A 23607-nucleotide genomic window follows, 5' to 3' on the forward strand; every position below is an offset into this window, starting at 1 on the left:
TGCACGTCGAGTTTGTTTTTTAGCGATGTGCGCAATATCATTACCTCATCGCCCACCTCAATACGACGGGCCCTGGCTGTCCGATCATAATAAACCTTGGCCCTCTGCTGGGTCTTTGCCATTGCTCCACCTGACAACTTCTGTGCCCTTCTTAAGCGTTCGAGGAGCCTAAGCACGTACTCGACCACGACTGGGTCGTCGCCCCTGCCTTCCCACGAGTCTCGAAGCATGCGAAGCGGAGACCGCAGCGAGCGACCGTACACCAGCTCAGCTGGCGAAAACCCCGTAGCCGCATGCGGCGCGGTCCTTAATGCAAACATCAGCCCAGGCAGACACAGCTCCCAATCACTTTGTTGTTCAAAACACAATGCTCTCAACACGCGCTTCATGACGGAGTGGAGCTTCTCAACGGAATTCGACTGTGGGTGGTACACTGAGCTGTGTAACAGCTTTACCCCACACCTTACGAAAAAGGCTGTCGTCAAAGCGCTAGTAAACACTGTGCCCTGATCTGACTGGATTTCCGCAGGAAAACCAACTCGCGCAATTATGGACAGTAGTGCATTAACTATCTCAACTGAGCTGAGTTCTTTAAGCGGCACTGCTTCAGGGAACTTTGTCGCTGGGCAGATCACAGTCAAAATGTGTCTGCACCCCGTGGCTGTTACCGGCAGAGGTCCCACTGTATCCATAACGAGCCGTCTAAAAGGCTCCGTAATGATAGGTACCAACTTCGACGGCGCCCTCGATTTGTCCCCTGGTTTGCCAACCCGCTGACAGGTGTCACATGTCCTCACAAAGTGTTCTGCGTCACGAAAACACCCTGGCCAATAGTACTCTTGCAAGAGACGGTCCTTAGTCTTCTTAACTCCTAGGTGTCCGGACCACGAACCGCCATGCGTCAAGCGCAACAGATCCTGACGGTAGCACTGAGGCACGATCAGCTGATCGAACTCCACTCCCCTGCGGTCTAGATACTTCCGGTACAGGACCCCACCTCTTTCCACAAAACGAGCATTTTTCTTGGCGATACCTTCCTTGACATTGCAGCGCATGTTTTCTAGGCTGTCATCCTTTTTTTGCTCGGCTATCAAAGCCGACCGGCTGACTTTTAGCAACCTATTAAGTCCATCTGACGTAGGCGCGATGAGCAAATCTGCAGATAGCTCTTCTAACTTTCCCGTGTCGGGCATTTCCTCTCCAGTACCTGGTGCCTTCAACGCTACAGGCTCAATTTTATTCAGTTCGGACGTGCTCTGAATATCAGCTTGCCGCGCCTCCGACCCTTTTTCATGGTTCGACAACGTCGGCCCCGCAACTACCGCCTTTGCAGCGAGCTCCCGAACTCTCGATCTGGTTAAGGCCTGAACGCTAGCCTCACCAAACAAAAGCCCCTTCTCGCGCAGGAGGTGATCGGACCTGTTCGAAAATAGGTACGGGTACTGGGGGGGGGGGGGGGGGGGCAGCATAGATGACACTGCGGCCTCCGTCTCAATTGCTCCGAAAGGTCCTTCAATAAGCACTTTTGCTACGGGCAGACACACGCTATGAGCTTCCACGGCTTGCTTGATCCATGCGCACTCGCCCGTGAACATATCGGGTTCTACGTAAGAGGGGTGAACTACATCCATTGTAGCTGCGGAATCACGAAGCACTCGGCACTCTTTCCCGTTCACGAGGAAGTCTCGCATGTAAGGCTCGAGAAGCTTCATGTTCTCGTCAGTGCTGCATAGGTACAAAAACACGACTTTTGTTTCTGTTTCTGGACACTGCGCCGAAAAGTGACCCGGCTTCTGGCACGTATAACACACGCGCGCTTGCCTCGTCTCGAACCGCTTTCTGCGTTCGGCTTCGGCTGCCACCGTCTCCTTACGTTCGGTCGGACTGCTTTCACTCGCATCCGCACTACGTGTGTCCCCCCTTGCTCTCATGGCTGTGAACTTCGGCCTCTCAGACTTGGAGCCAAATTCACCCTTTTGACCGTCCTTAGCTCCGCGAGCCCGACGCGTCACAAACTCCTCGGCTAGCTCGGCGGCTTTAGCCACTGTACTAACGTCTGGCCTATCCAAGACCCAGTACCGCACGTTCTCAGGTAACCGACTATAAAACTGTTCCAGCCCGAAACACTGCAGAATTTTCTCGTGGTCACCAAACGCGTTCTCTTCTTTGAGCCACTCCTGCATGTTTGACATAAGTCTGTAGGCAAATTCTGTATATGACTAACTTCTGCCTTTTTCATTTTCCCGAAACCTCCGACGGAACGCCTCCGCTGACAGCCTGTACTTTTTTAGCAGACTCGATTTCACTTGGTCGAAATCCTCTGCCTCCTCTCTCTTCAAGCGAGCGACTACGTCGGCCGCCTCGCCGGGTAACAAAGTGAGCAAGCGCTGTGGCCACGTTTCCCGAGAGAACTCCTGCTTCTCGCACGTTCGCTCAAAGCTAACCAGGAACAAACCAATGTCCTCTCCAAGCTTAAACGGCCGCATCAGGTCAGTCATTTTGAACGATACTCGTTCTCCTGCACCGTGTGCCTGACTTCCATTACGAGCGCGTTCCATCTCTACCTCGAGACGCTTCATTTCCAAAGCGTGTTGACGGTCGCGCTCTTCTTTATCTTTTTGTTCTTTACGTTCGCGCTCGTCTTTCTCTTTTTGCTCTTTACGTTCGCGCTCGTCTTTCTCTTTTTGCTCTTCACGTTCGCGCTCGTCTTTCTGTTTTTGCTTCCTCTCCTCAATGGTCTCAAGGCATTCCGACAGCTCGTCATCCTCAGCCTCCAACTCAAGAATAGCCCTTAGCAGTTCTGGTTTTCTGAGTTTGTCTGAGACATCCAGACCCAACTCTCTTGCAAGCTCCAGCAATTTCGGTTTGCGCAACGACTTCAAATCCATGGCTGCTCCGAATGCTGCTTTCTCTACTGCCTACTATTGTCTTGCCGGAAACTAACGCGGCAGCAACGACAACCACAATTACTAGCTCTGTTTCTGACACTAACAAAAGCCTGGCAAAACTCAGAAGAAGAAAGTCCCGCACTCACCAAACCTCGCAGCCAAGAATTCAGCGCAGTCGTTCCGCTCCAGGCAACCAGTCATCACACAGGGCTCGTTGCACTGCTCCCGGATGGTTGTTGTGCTGCTCAGCATACAGTTGACCGCATATCTTCGCTGCTGGCCTCCGTTGTCGCGATCTCACCGCTGGCAACCAGTTGTTGCAAATGGGTCGAAAGCCCCAAGGGTAGCGTTGGCCTGGCGGCCTGGGGCACAGCTGGAAACATCCGAAGGTCCTGGCAAAGGATGAGTCGACTGCCAACAGAACAACTTGTTTATTCTAGCATCGCAAAAGAGCAGCCGGTCAGGTCGACCGAAGTGGAGAAACGGGCGACCACGTTACTCGACGGAAGAAATCGAAGCCCCTCTTTGGCGTCCGGGGCAGCTGCCTTTATACCCTCGGAGTCGAGGGCAAGAAGGAACGGCTCGGGATGAGGCGCACGAGACGGCGACGCACGGACACGTTGAGACGTGACGTGACGCGTCCGCCGGGCCGGCGCCGGTCAGACCTCCTCGCCTCCCAGTTGGGGAGCTCCTCTCCCCGGCTGCCGCGCTTTGACAAGCGTGGGCACCAACATGCACACACACACACGCACACACGAAGACACGTGGCATTGAAACCTGCCTGGACGCGCTTGGCGGGAGGCGTTGCGGCAGCGCTGAACGGGCCAAAATGACCGCCACTTTGAACGAAGCCCCGGCGTCCGTTGCATCCGCGCCGGCTATACCGCGCGTTCAAGGCGAAACGTAACACCGTATATGGCGCCATCCTAGTTCGCTGAGATGAAGTTTGTCAAGTCGTCTGGCATCACAGCCACAGCTTCAAAGTTAAGGAAGAAAGGAAAAATTTGGGGGCCACTTAAGCTCCTTCTTTAACGATATGACGTGATAGCGTTAATGGGTTAATTAATGCCCTTATGTGGGGAGCAGGACTTTCTCAGTTTTACATTAATGCACCCCTGGGACACATCACATTACTCCTGGCCCAGTGGTGCAGCGGTTAAGCGATGCACCACTGCCCTGCGATAACAGCTGCTGCCACCATTGGGGCCTGCGCGACTCAGGTTCCTCTTCCCGAGTGACTAGTCAATAATTTAACTGCCACCTGCCACTGCGGTTAGTTTTCTCAGAGTCCGGTGGGCAGGTTGTGATGGCGACACATGTAACGTGACCGAGGTGTCCTACCTGGCTGCTTCTCCGGAGATTTTTCGCTCACAACGCCGACGACGCCGCATTTTCTGCAGAACGGGAGCTTAATATAAAACGGACATGTTAAGTCTCTCCTAGGATCTGTAAATTAATTGCGAAACTACATAGCGGCGCTTCTCTCGCAGAGCCCCGCTGCAGCTTCTGCACATTAAAACCCGCACACGTTCGTTTTTGTCTGCTCTTGTTTTGCTCGCGTCTGTGCGTAACATGAATCACGTATCCCATTCATTAAGAAATTACCATACCACGCAGTTATACAAAGCACTTTTTGCCTCCGCATTGCAATCAGTTTACCCGCGTAAGGAGTTACTTGCTCTTTTTGTGTGTCGTCAAGAAATATCTCGCCCCTTGGTTAGAGGCGTAAAGTTTTAGTAATTTTGAATGCCAGAAAAAAAGAAGGCAGAAGACCAGTTTTTTCCCGTAAATAGTGAAAATTCTGCAAAGATTAAAAGAAGTATTCGGAACAAGTACATACTGGTAATTCATGTCAGAGAGTGCCCGGTGGTTGATGCCGCAAAGAGTCAGTTCTCATTTACAATTCATCTATCACTGCGTGGTGCTTTGGTTTCCCAAAGTTTCATTTGCGGGCCTGTGTTGTCGGTGCAGCTACGACGAGGCGAATAATGCGCATGCAGAGCAACACCGAGCACTTCTCGGCCCGCATCTGCGTAGTCTGCACACGATGGCGTTTTGAAGATCCCGTGTCGCTGGTCTTTCCAGCAGTCAGTTCAATCAATATGTCAGATACGGCAGTGTGCTGCTGAAAGCTGACAGCACCAGGGATAATAACGGAGCTCTCGCGCAAGAAAGAGGGCTTAACATAAATCTCTGTCGAGCAAATTGCACCCAAGTGTTGCAACACGCTTGATGTGGAGCTGTAACAAATGATATACATCAGTAGGGCAGCTTTGTCGCTCTTAACCGATGCTGGATTGAAGCAGTCTTGCTTCGAAGGCCTGCTTTCGTTCCACTGTCAAGGCACTTGTCAGGTGGGCCATGCTTGGAGGTTGGGTATCACAAGGAGGTGAGGGAAAGAAAGGAAAACAGTTTGCTTTGGGTAACCTTGCCAACTGAGGAACTGATGCTGCACCAACGTGCAGAGAGGGAGCGGGATCAAGTGTTTTGTAGCTACTTGAGGGCCACTCCTCTACACTACCATGGAAAGTGGTGGTGATAGGCAGATAGGAGAACATAGATGCATAGATTTCAAAGGTTGTTCGAAATGTTGGCATTTACAGAGTGTGTGCAATATAGTGGGAGTCAACACGAGCAACTTGAAACTTTTATGCGAATGACAATAGCCAGCATTACCCTACTTCGAAACGCGGGGTGCTGTGCTCAAACACATAGCCTGCTCTTTTCTTACATGATTAAGAATGTTGCTGCAAGGTGTCAAATTGTGTCACCATGTGCATTACAATCTCTCATGTGGTGTCTGCTCAATTTACAACGCAGCAGAGCATTCTCATGAGACCGCACTTTTTCCTGTGTCGTGAGCACGCCTTACAGTAAGCGGCTACGAGTTGTTCAAGTAATAAGAAATAACACGTGCCCTAATGTTTACAACGCAAAGAAGGAGTGCAAGGGCTTTCCTTTCCTGTGGAGCTTAATTTTTTTTCCGCATTGATGTGTGGCAGCGAAGAAAAAAGTACCCGATTATAAATAGTTCTTAAATTTTCATCAGATGCACCCACGTTACCATGTAGAACACACTCACGCAATCTTTCGTAATAGGGCCTAGGCTCCGGCTGGGTCCGAATGGAAAGCAAAAAGGCACAATACGAGACTATAATACTTGTCGCCGCCGTCGTATGGGCATCCTTACGAACTGCTAAGTAAGCATGGTGTCGTGTACTAACCTTGTATTGTTTGATAGCTGAAACATATTGCTAAGTAAAGCGCAAGTTTGCACATTTTCTTTCCGAAATTCGCAATTTTCATTCGAACCTTCCCATTGCTACCCTTGGTCCACTAGCTAACAAAACTATTTTTCGTGATACAACTTGAGCAATAAGAACTTCGTTGGAAATAATTTATAAAGCCTCTTTCTTCATTCAAAGTCTCCATATAACGGAAGTGCGTTCACAATAATGCATAAGCGTACCTTGATCCTAGCATATGTACTCTGTATGCGCCTCGGAGGCGCTTTTGCTTTTCCTCCTTTTTTCAGTGTTTCTAAAGTGGGAGCGGTATATCCAGGAGTATATTTAAATAAAGGAAAGTAAAGGGGGGGAGGAAAAAGCCTGAGCTGCGTCACGCTCATCAAACGCAGTGACAAAATAGGGAGGGCGGGGATAGCTTTTTCGATTTACAGAGATCGAAAAGTCTAGAAGAAAGGAAATTCAAAATTTCGAAAAGCTGAGACAGGAGCACGATGCGATTTTCAGAAAATGCACAAAAAGGTTAGATTCATTTTAGGAACAAAACGTTTCCTGGCATAACAGTTACGTTTGCCACCGTGAGCAGGCGGGTTAAGCTTTTGAGTAGTGCTTCAGTTCAGTTTCAGTAAGTGTGCAGCTAATAAGTACTGAGAAATGAAGAGGTTTAAAAGCCAGGCTAAAAACGCAGAGTAAGAAGTGGTAACATTCAATGAAAACAAAGCCGACTCTACATCTGTCTAAAAAATATAAACGCAAATCCTGAAAAAAATCTTACTATGCTAATTCAATTCAAGACGCAGCGCCCTACCCTTTGAAGCCAGATAATGGTGTTCAAAACGCGGAGCTACAAAAAAGAATATTAACCAAGAAGAAGACATGTGCAGTGCGCGGTTAATCGTTTAAACAATGGAAAAAAAATTGGTAGGGTTTTAAAGTAGCTAACCCGAGTAGACATGCGACAGCATGTGTTTAGCCGGATTGGTTCATGGTTTTGCTTTGATGGGGCGTCGGCACGTCTGGCGGCGACATTAGACTCAGGTTAAGCTCTGATCGAGGTTATGCTGATATTTGTTCGCGCCGCAGATGGAACACGACGATGTGCAATGCGGAGCACGAAAGTCTGTTACAGTGAACATGAGGCTAGCCCGGCTGTGGCGATATGCAGTGCTCTCTGGCGCAGCGGCTTCCGAGGTTGATCTGTACGCGCCGCCGCGTGTTCGACTCCCAGTCGCGGATATTTATTTGATTGTTTTTTTACGTACGTTCGTAGGTGACAATATTCTTGGTCGGTGTTAGTGAGCGTATGAGTGCTTTCGTACTAATATTTTACTATAATGTGGCAGTAGACATTCCAGATGTCGATACTGGCAGTCGCTCCTCCTGAGGCCCTAGGTCTCAGAGATCAGAAAGATACGTGAATGAATCTGCGGTTAACGTTAGCAAAAGGCATTCGTGGCTCAAAAACAGGGCGGTGAAGAAGTATACAATTTAAGGATTAAAAATGAGTTAATCATCAAAGTGAACACAATTTGTATATAAAAATGGCTAATTTGTACCTAAAACCGTTAGGTTAGAAAGATTTCTTAGAAAAATATACAGAAAAAGAAACACCGATAGCTGAAGTGCCTGCCACCACCCGTTTCAAGGGCACGCACGCGCACGCGCACACACACACACACACACACACACACACACACACACACACACACACACACACACACACACACACACACACACACACACACACACACACACACACACACACACACACACACACACACACACACACACACACACACACACACGCACGCACACACGCACGCACACACGCGCACACGCACGCGCACACGCACGCACACACACACGCACACACACACACACACACACACACACACACACACACACACACACACACACACACACACACGCACGCACGCACACACGCACGCACACACGCACACACGCACGCGCACACACACGCGCACACGCACGCACACACGCACGCACACACACACACACACACACACACACACACACACACACACACACACACACACACACACACACACACACACACACACACACACACACACACACGCACGCACGCACGCACACACACACACACACACACACACACACACACACACACACACACACACACACACACACACACACACACACACACATCCCTCGGCTATCCGTCCATGTATTAGTAACTGGCAGTATGGTGCCAAAGCGCCACCTTTTGGTGAGAAACGCACCGATAAATGTTATTTTAAAAAATGCCACGTTAGTCAGTGCCTTTTTGCGAAACCGCGTTTCACTAATGTCTCTACTTGTGGAATTACTGCATTTTTATATCTTTTGGGACTTTTGGACCACCATCTGCAAGGAATTATCTTGAATATTGCTTAAAGATTCAAAGAGGTGTGGTGGTGGTCAAACGCTGGATGCGGGTGTTGTGCAAGCCTTCACTCGGCCCACGTGGACGACTCCGCAGTGGCCCCGCACATCGAAGATGACGTAAGCGAGGTGAGCGTCCAGAGAGGGGGCGTGGCCGTCCTTTCCTGCAAAGCCCACGGCCAACCGCCACCGCTGGTCACGTGGACGAAGGAGGGAGACCCCGTGGATTCTCCGAGGGCTCGCCACGAAGCAGGCGGGAACCTTGTCATTGCGGGAGCCGAGGTATAGTTATAGTAATCGTGAAAAATGGGGCGAAGGGAACGCAAACGACGGACTGGACGACGAACGCAAGCGCTACTGCAGACAGACTAGCAGTTCTCTAAATCGACCTGTCCGGATCTTTCGTGTTCTTTTCGTGCTATTTTTCAGCATGAATGTTAATCAACTTTCTGTTTTGTAGACGCACACACACACACGTACGCACGCACACACGCATATATATGTATATATATATATATATATATTAAGGAAGCCAACAGTCAACAGTCACCGAAACCAAGGTGCATAGGGGAATGTTTTTTTTATTTTTTTTTAATTTGTAGTGCAAATCAATCGGTTTAAAGAAAATTACTTATAAAGCAGCAGAAAACACAACCAGGCCGCCGGTGGGATCCGAACCCACGAACTCCGAATATCGCGTCCGGTGCTCTTACCAACTGAGCTACGGCGACGGCTGTCCAATCTGCTGCTTTCGTGGGTATTTTTATGTTTACTGTGTGTAAGCGAACCTTTAGAGTGTTCACCAGCGCCACCCTCGGCCATAGCTGTGGACGCAGCACGTCCTGTAATACCGCGAGTGTGACGTAGAACGTCATCTAACGGCGAGGGCGGAAACTGTGCGAGAGCCCTCTTATGCTGCTATGGCAACAAGACTGCCAGAACCGAGACCCCCGTTATGCTATTAGCAGACAAGGTAAAGGAAATGAGGGGCTCGTTTGACAAACATATTAAGGAAGCCAACAGTCACCGAAACCAAGGTGTATAGGGGAATGTCTTTTTTTAATTTTTTTTTAATTTGTAGTGCCAATCAGTCGGTTTAAAGAAAATTACTTAAAAAGCAGCAGAAAAACAACCATGCCGCCGGTGGGATCCGAACCCACGTGGGTTCCTTGATATGTTTGTCAAACGAGCCCCTCATTTCCTTTACCTTGTCTGCTATATATATATATATATATATATATATATATATATATATATATATATATATATATATATATATATATATATATATATATATATATATATATATATATATATATTGTAAGACTGGACACGGGCTTTAGAATCTTCAGAGGCTGGCGCTCAACGAAGAAGCCGACGAGAAGCGCCGAACATTGCGAAGCTCGAGCGCCGAACACTCCGAAGCTCGAGCGCCGAACACTCCGAAGCTTGAGCGCCGAACGCTCGGTCGCTCGTGCGTGCTCTGGACTGAACGCGGTCTCTGTTCTGTGCCTGGACGGTTCGGCTGGTTGTTCGTGACGCTGTGCTTATTACTGTGCTGTGCTCTGGTGTGCTGTGTGTGCTGTATTAGTAGTGTGCTGTGTTCTTATTACAATATATATATATATATATATATATATATATATATATATATATATATATATATATATATATATATATCTGCAGTATAGAAAGATTAACGTATTTGGTTGCTAGAGGCAAAAATTCAAAGATGAAAACGCTTCATTTAGCCATAGATTTATTTTGAGTCGACGTTCCGGACAGAGCCTGTCCTTTCTCAAGACTGAGGTTACAGGGGTCTTCTTCCTCTTCTTAAGGAGTTGGCACTGGCACACATGTACGGCACATGAACAAAAGAAACAAAGGGAGGCAAAGAATACTAGAAAAGACACAGATAGAAAGGGAAAAAAGGGGGAACAAATAAAAAAGAAAAACGTGTTGTACCCCGCCGCCCACCCCGAAGCCGCGGGGAGCCGACCCCGGACGAGGGAAACAAAAAAAAAGGAAAACACGGAGCGGGAGGGGACAATGGCTACCCATCAAGGCAACAGAGCGGCGGCGTGTAAGGTGGACAGGAGCAGACGGTGGCGGGATCGCCCTACACACAAAAGTTAAAGACGCGAGTGCACGGAGGCTCAGTGGTTAGGGCGCTCGACTACTGATCCGGAGTTCCCGCGTTCGAACCCGACCGCGGCGGCTGCGTTTTTATGGAGGAAAAACGCTAAGGCGCCCGTGTTCTGTGCGATGTCAGTGCACGTTAAAGATTCCCAGGTGGTCGAAATTATTCGGGAGCCCTCCACTACGGCACCTCTTCTTCCTTTCTTCTTTCACTCCCTCCTTTATCACTTCCCTTACGGCGCGGTTCAGGTGTCCAACGATATATGAGACAGATACTGCGCCATTTCCTTTCCCCCTTCCCCCAAAACCAATTAATAATAATAATAATAATAATAATAATAATAATAATAATAATAATAATAATAATAATAATAATAATAATAATAATAATAATAATAATAATAATAATAATAATAATAATAATAATAATAATATAATTGGTTTTGGGGGAAGGGGGAAAGGAAATGGCGCAGTATCTGTCTCATATATCGTTGGACACCTGAACCGCGCCGTAAGGGAAGTGATAAAGGAGGGAGTGAAAGAAGAAAGGAAGAAGAGGTGCCGTAGTGGAGGGCTCCCGAATAATTTCGACCACCTGGGGATCTTTAACGTGCACTGACATCGCACAGAACACGGGCGCCTTAGCGTTTTTCCTCCATAAAAACGCAGCCGCCGCGGTCGGGTTCGAACGCGGGAACTCCGGATCAGTAGTCGAGCGCCCTAACCACTGAGCCTCCGCGGCGGGGCAACGACAGCATTCCGCGATTGTTAATTTATTACGGTCAAGAGTAATTGAAGCCCACAAACAGTTTTCTAAACGCTGTTAGTGTGGACGCAAGATGATGGTCTTGTTTTCGATATAAAGAACGCCTCCTCCACGTCTGTAAGTGCGGTCACATGGACATATTGCAAACTGGCCAGCGTAGGCAAAGTATTCTTGATCACGAACCTGTGACGACAGCCAAGTTTCAGATAGTGCGAATATTTGCGCTGAGAAGGTGTCGAATGCCGACGAAAGAGTCGTTTGCTTATATTGCAAACGATTTTGATTACGTTATTGCAGCAACCTAATCAGTTCAGCTATGGCCGCACCTTGCACCATTATCAGCGGACCGCCGTTCTGCGCAGCCCGAAGACAGCGGCAGCTACGTGTGCTCAGCGGAGAACGAAGCAGGCCTGCGGCAGCGGCTAGTGGCCTTGGAGGTGCTGGTCCCGCCCAGCATCAGCACGCTGCCACGTGACCAGGAGGTGGCTGCGGGGAAGCCGTTGAGGCTCGGCTGTCGCGCATTGGGATCGCCTACGCCTCGAATCACATGGACACACAACGGCAGCCCGGTGCCCAAAAGCAAGTGCCCTTCACTGTGTTGGCGTGGCGGGAAAAGGAAATTGTTATACATTCGAAGGACCCCACGACCCCGGGTGGAAATTGTTATACATTCAAAGCCTACCCCACCACCTAGGGTGTATTCATAAACCAGGTTGTGCCCAAGTACTACACCAGGGTGGCCAAATGCTATTCTAGTGAGGGAGCACGTTGTCCGTTATGGTCACCGCGATCAAGCCGCACGCAATGCAATTACACGCACACGACAACTTTATTTTTCGGCAAAGAATTGCGCCGCACCGCAATTTTGAACCCCAGTCCTCTCGCAGGCGAGGCGGATGCTCTACCTCGACGTATCCTGCTTCAGCTTTCGCACAGGCTACTCAGGTGAAAAAGAAATGCGCAGAATACGCCCAACTCCCATAAATAGCCTTCATAGATTAAGAGAAAGCGTTTAAATCGGAAAAAACCTAAGCAGTCATGCAGGCATTACGGAATCAGGGTGTAGATGAAGCTTAAACAAAACAACTGAAATATGTCTATTACGGCTGGTCAGCCGCCATATGCCTCCGTAAAGTCAGCAATAAAATGCCAATGAGAAAGGCCGTCAGGCAGGAGGACACGATCTCGACAGTGATGTAATCACCGTCACCGCCTGTTTACAGGAGATATTCAGAGGCATGGATTGGGAACAGTTGTGGGTATGTGTTAATCGCGAATAACTTAATAATAATCGATTTGCAGATGACATTGCCTAGCTTAGTCAGTCAAGAGATTAAATGCAAAGCATGGTCAATGAGTTACAGAGGCAGAGTATAACGGTATGTAGTAATATTAATATGCAGGAAACAAAAGTAATGCTCAGCAATCTCGGGACGGCACATGAATTTACAATTGGCAGCGAAGGAATTCATTTAACGGCTACATGCTAACCTTCCTTGTCCGCAAATATTCTTCCGTCTGGTTTCCATCCGTGCACACCGAAGGAAAACTAGCGAAAATAAAATACGCAGGAAAAAATTAGGTTTCCTACATTCTCACCTTCCTTGTCCGCAAATTTTGTTCCATCCAGTTTCCATCCGTCCACACCGCTGGAAAATAAACAGGAGAAAATTAGGTTTCAATGGAATTCCCAGCCACGTCTTTTCGGTGCTATGCTGACGCTCTAACAAATCGACCACTGGCACAAGGTTCCAGGTGATGTTTCCTTAAGGTATTTCTGTCTACCTAGTAAGGAACTGGTGAAGAATGTTTACAAATGGTCACTTGTTATAACCAGAAAAGACAAAACAATGTAAGAACAAAATGTAAAGATGAAAAAACAAGCAGTGTAGAAGGTTGCTCGATAAAAAGTAAATTACACAGAAACTACGAATAAAGATACAAAAGCGTGTGCGCTGACTTTGTTCGGATGAGACTGAACGCCAGGAGAAAGGAAACGTCTTCTTCAGGGGTGTTCTCACTCGACGCTTAGACCACACATCTCGGAAGAGGCTCAGACGGCTTCGCATAGGCCCGTTGCCTTCTGCCGCATCAGCAGCACTAGACCCCTTGCCCAGCTTTGCGCGAGCTTTACCCGAGCATACCTTTGGCCAGCAGCGTGCACGCCGCTTCTGCTCCTACGACGCACTGCCAATTTCTGACGGTCGATGGCAGGAAAACCGCGCCGTGAACGAAGTGGCATTCGGTTTAGGTTTATGTTTATGGGGGTTAACGTCCCAACGGAAGTCAGGCTATGAGGGACGCCGTAATGAAGGGCTCCGGGAATTTTGACCACCTGGTGTTGCTTAGCGTGCACTGACATCGGACAGCACACGGGCCTGTAGAATTTCGCCTGCATGGAAATTCGACCGCCGCGGACGGGATCGAAACCGCGTCATTCTGGTCAGTAGACGAGCGCCATAACCACTTAGCTACCGCGGCGACCCGATGTCGCATTCGAAGTCGTTTTCTTTTACACTCTTGTGGAGGTGAGGTACCAGGAATTTGCAATGGTTTGTTTGAATTTAATGAAAAAAAAATGGCCATTTATGCTTTACGAACGCGCAGTCTCTCTTTGCCGTCTGTTCACTTCAGCGGTCGATCATAGGTTTGCAGCATTCCTCGTACGTGCGCTTGTCGGCGTTCGCATTTGCTTGTAGTGTGCGAGTATGATTTCTTCGTGTGTGATAGCTTCTTGGGTGTTTGGTGGTTTCGTTGTGTGCATAGCTTGTTTTGATTGTGCCAACTCTAGCGTCCTCGTTGCTTTATTGCTCCTGACCGCACTCCCCTGGAACGCATCACACCACTGTAAAAGGAGATCCTAAAGGGGTCCCAAAACAAATAATGAGTGCATTGTTTTGCCTCTTGGTTGCAATGAGTTATAGTGATGCTATTAGCATCGGTCGTACCACGTGTACTCCAGTTTTTAATATTTTAATTAGCTCGCAAGAGCAAATGCACGGCGCTGACGGTGCCACCATACCGTGGCGGTTTTTAACAGTGGATATGGCATCACTTAGTCGGAGCTTGATGATTGGACAAACAGTAAATATAGTCAGTAAAGCTTTGTAGCGGGCTAGTTGGTTGTACATACTGAAACTGGGGAGCGCAATAAGCAAGACACGGGGACAACACCACAAGACACGAGCGCAATACATTGCGCTCGTGTCTTGTGGGGTTCTTGTGTGGTGTTGTCCCCTTGTCTTGCTTATAGCGCTCCCCAGTTTCAGTAAATATGGAGCAAATATTGTTATAACTAGAGATACGTTTTGTCAAGTTTTGTGTCATATGTTAAATCAAGAAAACGAGCTTGTTTGCCTTAGATAAAAGCGCTGTAAAGCAAGTAAAACAAAAATACACCACCAGAGGCTCTGGCTACTTTTTGCATCGAATGACTTTGCGCCTCACTGTAAACATTCTACGACCTATCACACAACATTTATGGCTGCTATGTATCTGAGAACAGCTTTGTGGAATCGATCTGATCGAGCCATTGCAACCTATAAACGTTCGTTGCGGTCCAAAGGAAGGAGGCGAAGAAAAAAGCCGTTCGTTTCAAATTTAGCAGTGCGCATCGTCAGCTTGAGAAGGATCACCGGGCGGCGGCGTCAGATGGCACCACATTCCCGTCAACAGCGCTCGCTCCTTGCTCGCCGTGACCAACCAGCGCGCTAGGAGCGACAGGCCATGGTAGGCGGTAAGCAGTAGCGGTACGCGCTATGCTAAATGTGTGTGATATCTTGCGCAGGCCGTCACACCGTCGCAGTATCTCGCGCTCGTGTACGGATCCAGTTCGGATCGCGTTCGGATCCAAAAGTCAGGGAGCGTCACTTATGAGTGTTCCCTTCTGCGCCGTCGGCGTGACGATGAAGCATCGCTGGATCAGCTGGCCGTTCACATGGTTCTTGTAACCATGCAAACGGCGCTGCCAGCCTTGGGAAGAACGAGTCACAGAGAACAGGCAACCATGGATTGCAAAGTTCCGCGACGTGCTTAGATAGCCTGTTTTGATTGGTCCCCCTAAGTGTCGTCATTGGGAGAGTGAAATGGGAATGGGAAGCTCCGCGAAAATCGAGTATAGGGCAGCATTTTATTTGCTTGTATTTTGAAATTTCTTCATTGAATAACTCCCGTTCCTACCCATCGATTCTTGTAATTATTTTTGATTCAGCATCTGTGTGACATAAAGAATCCACCTGAAGTGTAACCTGCATCCGTTCGCCGCTCTTTAACACACACACACACACACACACACACACACACACACACACACACACACACACACACACACACACACACACACACACACACACACACACACACACACACACACACACACACACACACACACACACACACACGCACACGCACACACGCACACACACACACACACACACACACACACACACACACACACACACACGCACACACGCACACACACACACACACACACACACACACACACACACACACACACACACACACACACACACACACACACACACACACACGCGCGCGCGCGCGCGCGCGCGCAAATATGGTGCCACCTTCTGGAAGACGTTTAAGTAACGAGCGTTAGCTGTTTGGTAGCGCAATCTATCGTCCATAGGATGTATTACCGCACAGCGAGCGGGCGCCTATCGCCTTTGGTCGGATATTTTTGACCAGTTTGGCCCGAAAATTTTTTCGACACTTTGTAGGGCCATTTTTCCTTACCTCAAGGCGGTAAGTTCCCGGTTGCCATGAGGCATGAAATTGTGAGCGGCCGAGTGCTGACGTCATGATGGCCATGTTAAGCCTAACCGTAGCTAAATATTAACTTCATTAGTTAATACTGGTGTCTAACGCTTCTTATTAATCTAGAGGATTTTAAATATCTAATTCGCTTTATGATGACCTCATTACTTACTAAGTTATCAGAGATTAAACATACTAACGTGACTAGTTATTTGTGACGTCACAAAATCAGTGAATTCACCAACCAATCACCAATTCGATATACTAATGACGCAACCAATCAATCACCAATGAATCAACTGTTGGGTTATTTTATCGATTTTCTATGGGGGCCGCCATTTTGAATTTCTCGGACTCAGAATATTTCACTTCGAAGGGAGGTGGTAGGAGACCCCGAGAAATCGAGAAAAGTGATGAATAAGATCTAACGCTCTTAAAAAGAAATTCTCGCCGAGACGCAGGGAACAGGGCATGACTGAAAGCAGACGTGACCTAAGCGCTCCTTCTTTGCTGTTGTCCTTGCCGTCCGTCTAGTCTCCATTATTACCCGTTGTCGACATCTGACAAAACAGTACGCACACATTCCTGCAGTAGGTCTGTAAGTCTGTACATGGGTAGCATGGATTAGGCTGCAGCTTCTCTTAGAGTGAACCTCTCTGGGTCGAAATAGAAAATAATTCAGGTTATTGCAAGTTCCTCGTTAAAAAGGACGGACTTCGGAGCTGCACCACCAGGGAGGTGATTGCTGAAGTCTTTCACTACGCTGTACTATTGAAGAGACCAGGATGGCAGTTTAAAGGTTTGTTCAAGCTGATGTCCCCGGCGTGCTCTGCAGGGACATATTCTCCTGTTGCGGAGGATGGCGCAAGTGAGTTGGTTCTGAGCAACGTGGCACCAGGGGACCAGGGTTCGTACACCTGCGTGGCTGAAAACGGTGCTGGACAGCACAAGGCAACAGCAACTGTGGTAGTCGGGGGTAAGTAAGTGCACGCAAGCCTCTGATCTGTGCTGTCACGACATCATGGCTGGACGAGTCTTCCACGCCACTTGCGTGTTGCTGTTGTGGAGGGCAGCGACCAGCTGTCTCTTAAGGTGTCGACTGTGAAGGAAAGCACTTTTCCTCTCTCCCGTCGATCCAGACCCGGATGCTTGTCTATCGACTTGAGTGTGCAATGTGTAATGGAATGTATTTCGACGGCGTCCCGACGGCCCTGAGAGGACGTCGCTCCTGCGTCGAAGGGTCATACCTCTTGTACACTGAACAAGATTCTTCGCTAAAACAAGCAAATAATCGCATAAAACTAGAACAAACTTTGTACCACAAACGGACATCACGTTGTTTCACTAAATTTCGCACTGTTTCTCCTGAGATTCAAGGAATATGCTTGCGAGAGAGATTCCCGCAACGCGTTCTGGTGGCAAGTGCAATTCAACATAGCTGCAGGTTCAATTTTCAGCGGAGAATTACATAGTATGTTGTGCATTTTCATGATGGAAACTGAATTAGAAGCGGATCCAGACAATGTCTTCCAAAAACATTCCCCCTGACCCAGCGAAAATACCGCGCTGACCTCTACGGCAGCTACAGCAAGCATCTCTGCTCGTGAGCTAGAACCTTCTAAATGTGAGGGCTGCCGAAAACAATAAGAAGGACAGAGGATCCGTGAGACGCACTTTCGGCGCCCTCAGCTATAAACGCTGAAAACATCTTCGACGCAGCGTATTCCTCCTGAATCGAACGGACGTGGACAGGTCGAACCAGTGAGCTGTGTACCGGTCAGTACAGAGTATTCCTTTCATTTTGTTGAATATGTATGGTGGACGGGTCAGTTTCTGTGTGTTCTTTGCGCATAGAAAATGTGACGGCGAATGGCGTCAACGTTTCAAGAATAATGTCGTGGTCGCCGAGCCACATTTATGGTGGCTTGTGCCTTCGGCTGTTCCATTTAGTACCTACCCTCACTATTTCTACAAAAGAAGACTGCCGCCGCGGTGTACTCAGTGCAGGAAGTGTGCTAAACTTTCCAATTGCGTTACACGGAGCTCCAAGACTGATAGAAGTGTATCAAAGGAGCACGGGCCAATCCCTCACTTCAGCTTCCACCGTCGTGGCATTATTGCCCCGCTTTAATTCCACTCAGTGTACCACGTTTCAGCTGGTTTATAGACTCGTCAAGCTTTACATGGACAGGTTTTTTCTACACCTTCTCCATCTCTATTGTAAGATGATAAATAAATTGATTTCATTTGATTAGAACAAGAGTAGTAATTGTGTATAAATAAAATATCGTCATCAGGCGACTTTCTCAACGTGAGCCCCTTGAAAATTCGTCACAAGCATGGGCTTAAACCTTGTACTTTCCGGCGATTTCTTGATTGGTGGCGTCTCCTGCACACGATTCGAGCCAATGTTCACGTTAGAGACGACTTGATGTTTGAACGCAGTATTTTTATTTCCTTTGAGAACTACCACCTTTTACTTTTATTTTAATATATTTATTTTCAAGCGAACAAACGCGAGAGCTATCACGTACTGTGGGCACTTTCTCTACATATCACTCACCGAATGTTGCTCTCGCCCGCCCAGTTGTACCCAGCATAGCAGAAACACCGTCGCACAGTCAAGTGGCATCGGGCAAAGAGCTGCGGTTGAACTGCACCGTGAAGGGTGATCCCGCTCCCAAGCTCTACTGGCTGAGGGGAGGCCACCCGCTTGACGATGAAGATGGCCGCATTCAACGCTTGGACAATGGATCGCTCCGGGTCTCTCATATACAGGTGCGTAAAGGCGAAAAACACTACTGTTGCGGCCGGACCGCTGCAACTGACCGCATTGTGGTGCTGTGCGATGCACTTGCACTCTGAGGAAGGCTCTCCAATTAATTGTGCTTGACTGTGCAGAAAACGTACTTACATCTGCAAAATTATATAAAATCAGAAGATGCAATAATGACACTTGCGTAGACAGGCCAGTTTATTGAAAGGAACAATTGGCTGCATCGTCCGCACAATTAGTCGAGCTCAGATCATCAAAAAAATGCAGGAACCAGCACTGCCACACTTCGTAGACACTTGCATTGTTTCTGTGGTTTCCTTCTTGACTTCCTTTCTTCCTTTGATTGGCTTATTTTATTTGGGCACATTTTGTGGCTTGTGTCTAATTTATATATTTTTCAGTCTTCATTATTTAGGTCCTCAGTATTATCTGCTTTGTGACCAGTACACCAAGGATGGGTTTTGCTACAACATAGCCGGCGCGTCGTATACCTTCGCCCTTAAAGGGGCTCTGAATAAAGGTGCGGCATTCCGGGGATGTTAAACGATGCCGCTTCACGAATATCTGCAAGAACTTTTAATAGGTTTTGTAGAAGCTAAGGTACTCTAGTCAAAACTTAAACTTCCGCGTCTTCGCTCCTGTCTCTTTCCCCCGACACTTCTTGCACGATCAAAGGTCGGTCCACCTCCGCCGCTCCACCGCCGACTCGCGGGGGAACTCCCCGTGGAGAAGAGCTTCCTGACCCGCCGGAGCGACGCTGCTCACTGGACGCGGCTATGGTAGCTGCGTGACACCTGAAAGAATCTGACCTATAGCTGTCTCTGAAGTGACGCAGGAGCGTGCGACGGAGGATTGCGCGAGCATTCAATAAGTCGCCAGGAAGGACTCACTATCTTTCGCGCGCGATTGTTCTCTGCTGTGTGTAGAAGCATATTATTTCACGGCGCTGTTCATAAAGAGAGAATGAAGTGATTGAGCGAGTTTACGTACTTCATTCAGAAGGTGTTTCAGAGCCTCTTTAAAGGGCAGCTTCGCAGGTTTTTCGAGATTCACCTGTTGTAGTGAAATTTCACTGTAGGTTTCTCCGCCTGTACTCACAATTTCCACGGTGTTTTGCTGTCTAGGGGCAATTAAATCCTACGGAAAACAATTTTTAACTTTGCGTCTTTCGTGGCCTTATTTCAGGTGATTCCTCCGGTATACACTACGATTGCGACGTCACATACGTGACTTTCTCGCTATATATTGGCCGTTCCTCGCCTGAACAATAAATTTCGAGGTTTCTATTAGGTAGTCTTTGGCATTTTATGAAAGGAGTAATTTCCAACAGCTATTTCACTCTGCATGCACTGATGTTTTTCGAATAAATATCTCTGATGTCATCGCTGCGTCAACTGAACTATCGTCTCTGGCCGTGAACCTAATTTCCGTTTCGGTTTGCTGTGTTTTCATATAGTTCCACTAGGTGAATTGAAAAACAAGCTGTTGTGCCAGAGACAGGAGATTCCAATGAGTGCGCAACGATCAGTCTCTCTGAAAGTTGGGAAAACGCCAGGAATAGCACTTTAAAGGGCGCCTGAAAGACTTGTGAGCAATTGTAGAGCACATGTGTTACGATGGGTAGCACTGGTTCATGAAGGTGCTCGAGCAAAGGTTTTTGCAGTGCGTTTCGCAGAAGCGGGGGTATTGAACTTTACATTACGCGCCGTTCCTTCTCGTCTTGTGATTCCAAAGATGGACAAAGCGTAGGGCCTCTACACCGCGCGACCACCCATGGAAACGTCATCGTTGGTGTAATCAAGCTTTTTACTACTGCGAAAGCTGCGTCAACGTTACTTTCCTCTTCCTGAACGTGTGATGATCCCCCCCCCCCCCCCAAAAAAAATGAAAATTTTAGCATGCACGTGAGCTCAAGACCTACAGCGAACAAACACGAATAGCCCATAGAAAGTGCCGCTGTTTCATCAGCAGTCGTCACTAGAAAATGAGTACTCGTGAGCAGTTCTTCTCAACCATGGTTCTTAGCCTCCGCCCCCCCCCCCCCCCTCCCCGAAAAAAATTAAAGTTACTGCCCGTTTCGTAGTTAAAAGTATGATTTGTGCACATTCAGGTTCCCACTGCAATTTCCCAAGCACGAATGCCAGAAAAGATGTTTGTCTTCAGATTATGCATGCAGCCCAGAACAGAACGCTGCACTGTGCTGTTTCACACGTGGCCTGCACCTCTCGATGTCAGGCAGCACCTACAACCAGGGAAAAATTTATTTCCTTCCTGGCTTCACAGTCTCCGAAATCTCTGCGGCATCCTGTTCATGAAGCGTGCTTGAAACGCGCCCTGCGCCTCCTCAAGACGTTGATTCACAGAAGACCAAAAACCCACCTTCGAAACATCTAAACACATAACAGTGGTGTTCTCCGTTTCGTGAGCGACGCCACCCGGCAAAATTTATCGAGGAATGCAAGAAATTTCGATATTCTTCAAGGACTCTCACTGCGCCAAGTGACATGTAGTCGTTATTCTCAAGTAATTCGCTTTGCGCGCTTGGGAGCATAAACGTAGAAGATTTTCAAAGTCAGTGAAGGCGACAGTAGCGTGACAGAGTATTTTCTGAGATGGAACATGCCCAACATTTCTGGACAAAAATTTTGAATATAGGAAAATTATAAGGTGCTGTTATGGAAATATTCAGTTATTCCGATGTGTTGCAAAAACTTGATTTTAAACTTTTCCACACATCGCATAGATGGAATTAAGACTGCCACAGAAGACCAATAGGGAATGATTTTCAATATAGCAAAAAAGTTAATAGCCACAAAAATGCCAGCCTGCCAACGGGATACCAGCGGAGATATTGCTTGTTATATTAAGATCTTACAATCTGAGTAAAAATTGCGCTCATAAACTCTTTCCCCTACAAAAATGCTTTTGCCCAGAATTGCTGGGTGTGCTATCGAACATACACGAACGAGTTCTGGGATATAAGATGTTTTAAGGGTTCATTTTCAGGTAAACAACACGGCTTTGCATTCGAAAAGCATACTAAGGTCTCTTGTGGCTGTTAGGAAGAGCGAAATTACAACTTATTGCTCTAGCGCATGCGTTTTTTTTTTTCGCCGCTGTCACAAGCCAAATATCCAAGGCGTACAGTCCGTGCCCTCAGGTAGCGAATACGAACTGTAAGAAACGCTTGTGCGCATAGACAGTACGTACCTCGCTTGTAACACAGGATATGTTGGTACATGTCCGGGCAGATTTTTTCAGCGGGAACAGAGCAGAACCAGCAAACGTGTTCTGTTGCCGCCGTCTCTATTCATCACTGCATGTTGCATTCGCTGTGATTGATGCTGAATGCTCTCTGCCCAATTGCAGAAACGTTTCACATTTATTTGTGTGCATGCATAAAGGTTATAGGTGCATGCGCTTCGTAAAGCTCCTCGCCGCTTCCGCAGGTGGATGACGCTGGCGAGTACCACTGCCTAGCGAGCAACAAGTTCGGCATGGCGCAGGTCAACGTCACCGTGGCGGTACTCACGCCACCTTCGTTCCACTTGACGACAAAGGGCGTCGTTGTTCGAGAGAACGAAACTGCGACTCTGGACTGCGCCGCGAGCGGTCAGCCGACACCCACCTACGTCTGGCGTCGAGTGGGACACAGTTTGGTTGAAGATGGAGGACGCTGGAGCGCCTTCGCGAATGGAACGCTGCGCGTCACCAGTGCCCAGGCCTCGGACGGAGGGCTCTACCGCTGCGAGGCTACCAACGCAGTCGGCACAGCCAGTGCTGAAGTCAGCCTGACTGTAAAAGGTGAGCGACTCGCAGCCTCGAAAAATTTGAACCACTCGTCGTTCGGGGCCAAACGAGCGCTACACTTCTCTGCTGCTCAAAGCAGCGCCTAAATTAAAATTTCAGCAAGAGCGGCAACTCAGCTGATAGCCCTATAGACTTCCACCCCTCCATTCTACCGGTTTTGTAAGGCAACCTTCAGTGCACAGGTGGCGCTGAAATTGTCCCACTACGTGCATAAAACTTGTCCCGCCGGTTGCTTGGGTTGAATAAACGCGAGACGAGACCACCTCCAAAACGATGAGCGGCGTGTGTTTAGGTAACAACCCTTCTTGCCTCGGCGCTCTCGGCGTATTCTAGTCAGCTTCCACACGCCACATGGGCCTCTCACCGAGCACGGGAGCTAATGCTTATGCGAGCGGCCAGGTGGCGTGGAAAATCGCTACAAGTGGGCGTAAGAAATGCTTGCTTTTTTGGTTAGGCGGTGTGTCTCGCGCTGCGGTCGACACCGCAAACTTCATCGTAGGTTGCGTATAATCAGCGAGAATGACAGCACTCGCAAGGAAAGCTTCCTGGAGCTGCCATTTCTTGGCGCTGTAACTAGAGGAGAATGAGAAAGCGCGTGCTTCCGCCAATGCTTTTCGCCTGGTCTTAGTACCGAACACGCGCCTTTGCAGAGCTGAGTCATTAACAGAACACTCATGTGCATGCCCAATTAAACCTTGAATAGGAGGCACGCTGATGAAGCACACTGATTAAGTTCGTGTCGATATCTCTTGATCCATCGATATCATGCAAAAACTAAATGACGTATCGCTTACCTGGCCAAAG

The 23607-nt window shown here is 48.2% G+C and overlaps 1 protein-coding gene across 1 annotated transcript in view; it reads left to right on the forward strand.

Annotated features, from left to right (window-relative positions):
• The window catches only part of LOC144129205 (hemicentin-1-like), a 414526-nt gene that overhangs the window by 262647 nt on the left and 128272 nt on the right, over positions 1-23607 (forward strand). Inside the window, exons 24-28 of the mRNA XM_077663195.1 lie at positions 8634-8818; positions 11804-12020; positions 17053-17193; positions 18805-18995; positions 22443-22797. Coding sequence (XP_077519321.1) covers positions 8634-8818; positions 11804-12020; positions 17053-17193; positions 18805-18995; positions 22443-22797 — 1089 coding nt within the window. The remainder of the gene's footprint in view (positions 1-8633; positions 8819-11803; positions 12021-17052; positions 17194-18804; positions 18996-22442; positions 22798-23607) is intronic.

This window comes from Amblyomma americanum, chromosome 1 (genome assembly GCF_052857255.1).
Source record: "Amblyomma americanum isolate KBUSLIRL-KWMA chromosome 1, ASM5285725v1, whole genome shotgun sequence".
Lineage (NCBI taxonomy): Eukaryota > Metazoa > Arthropoda > Arachnida > Ixodida > Ixodidae > Amblyomma > Amblyomma americanum.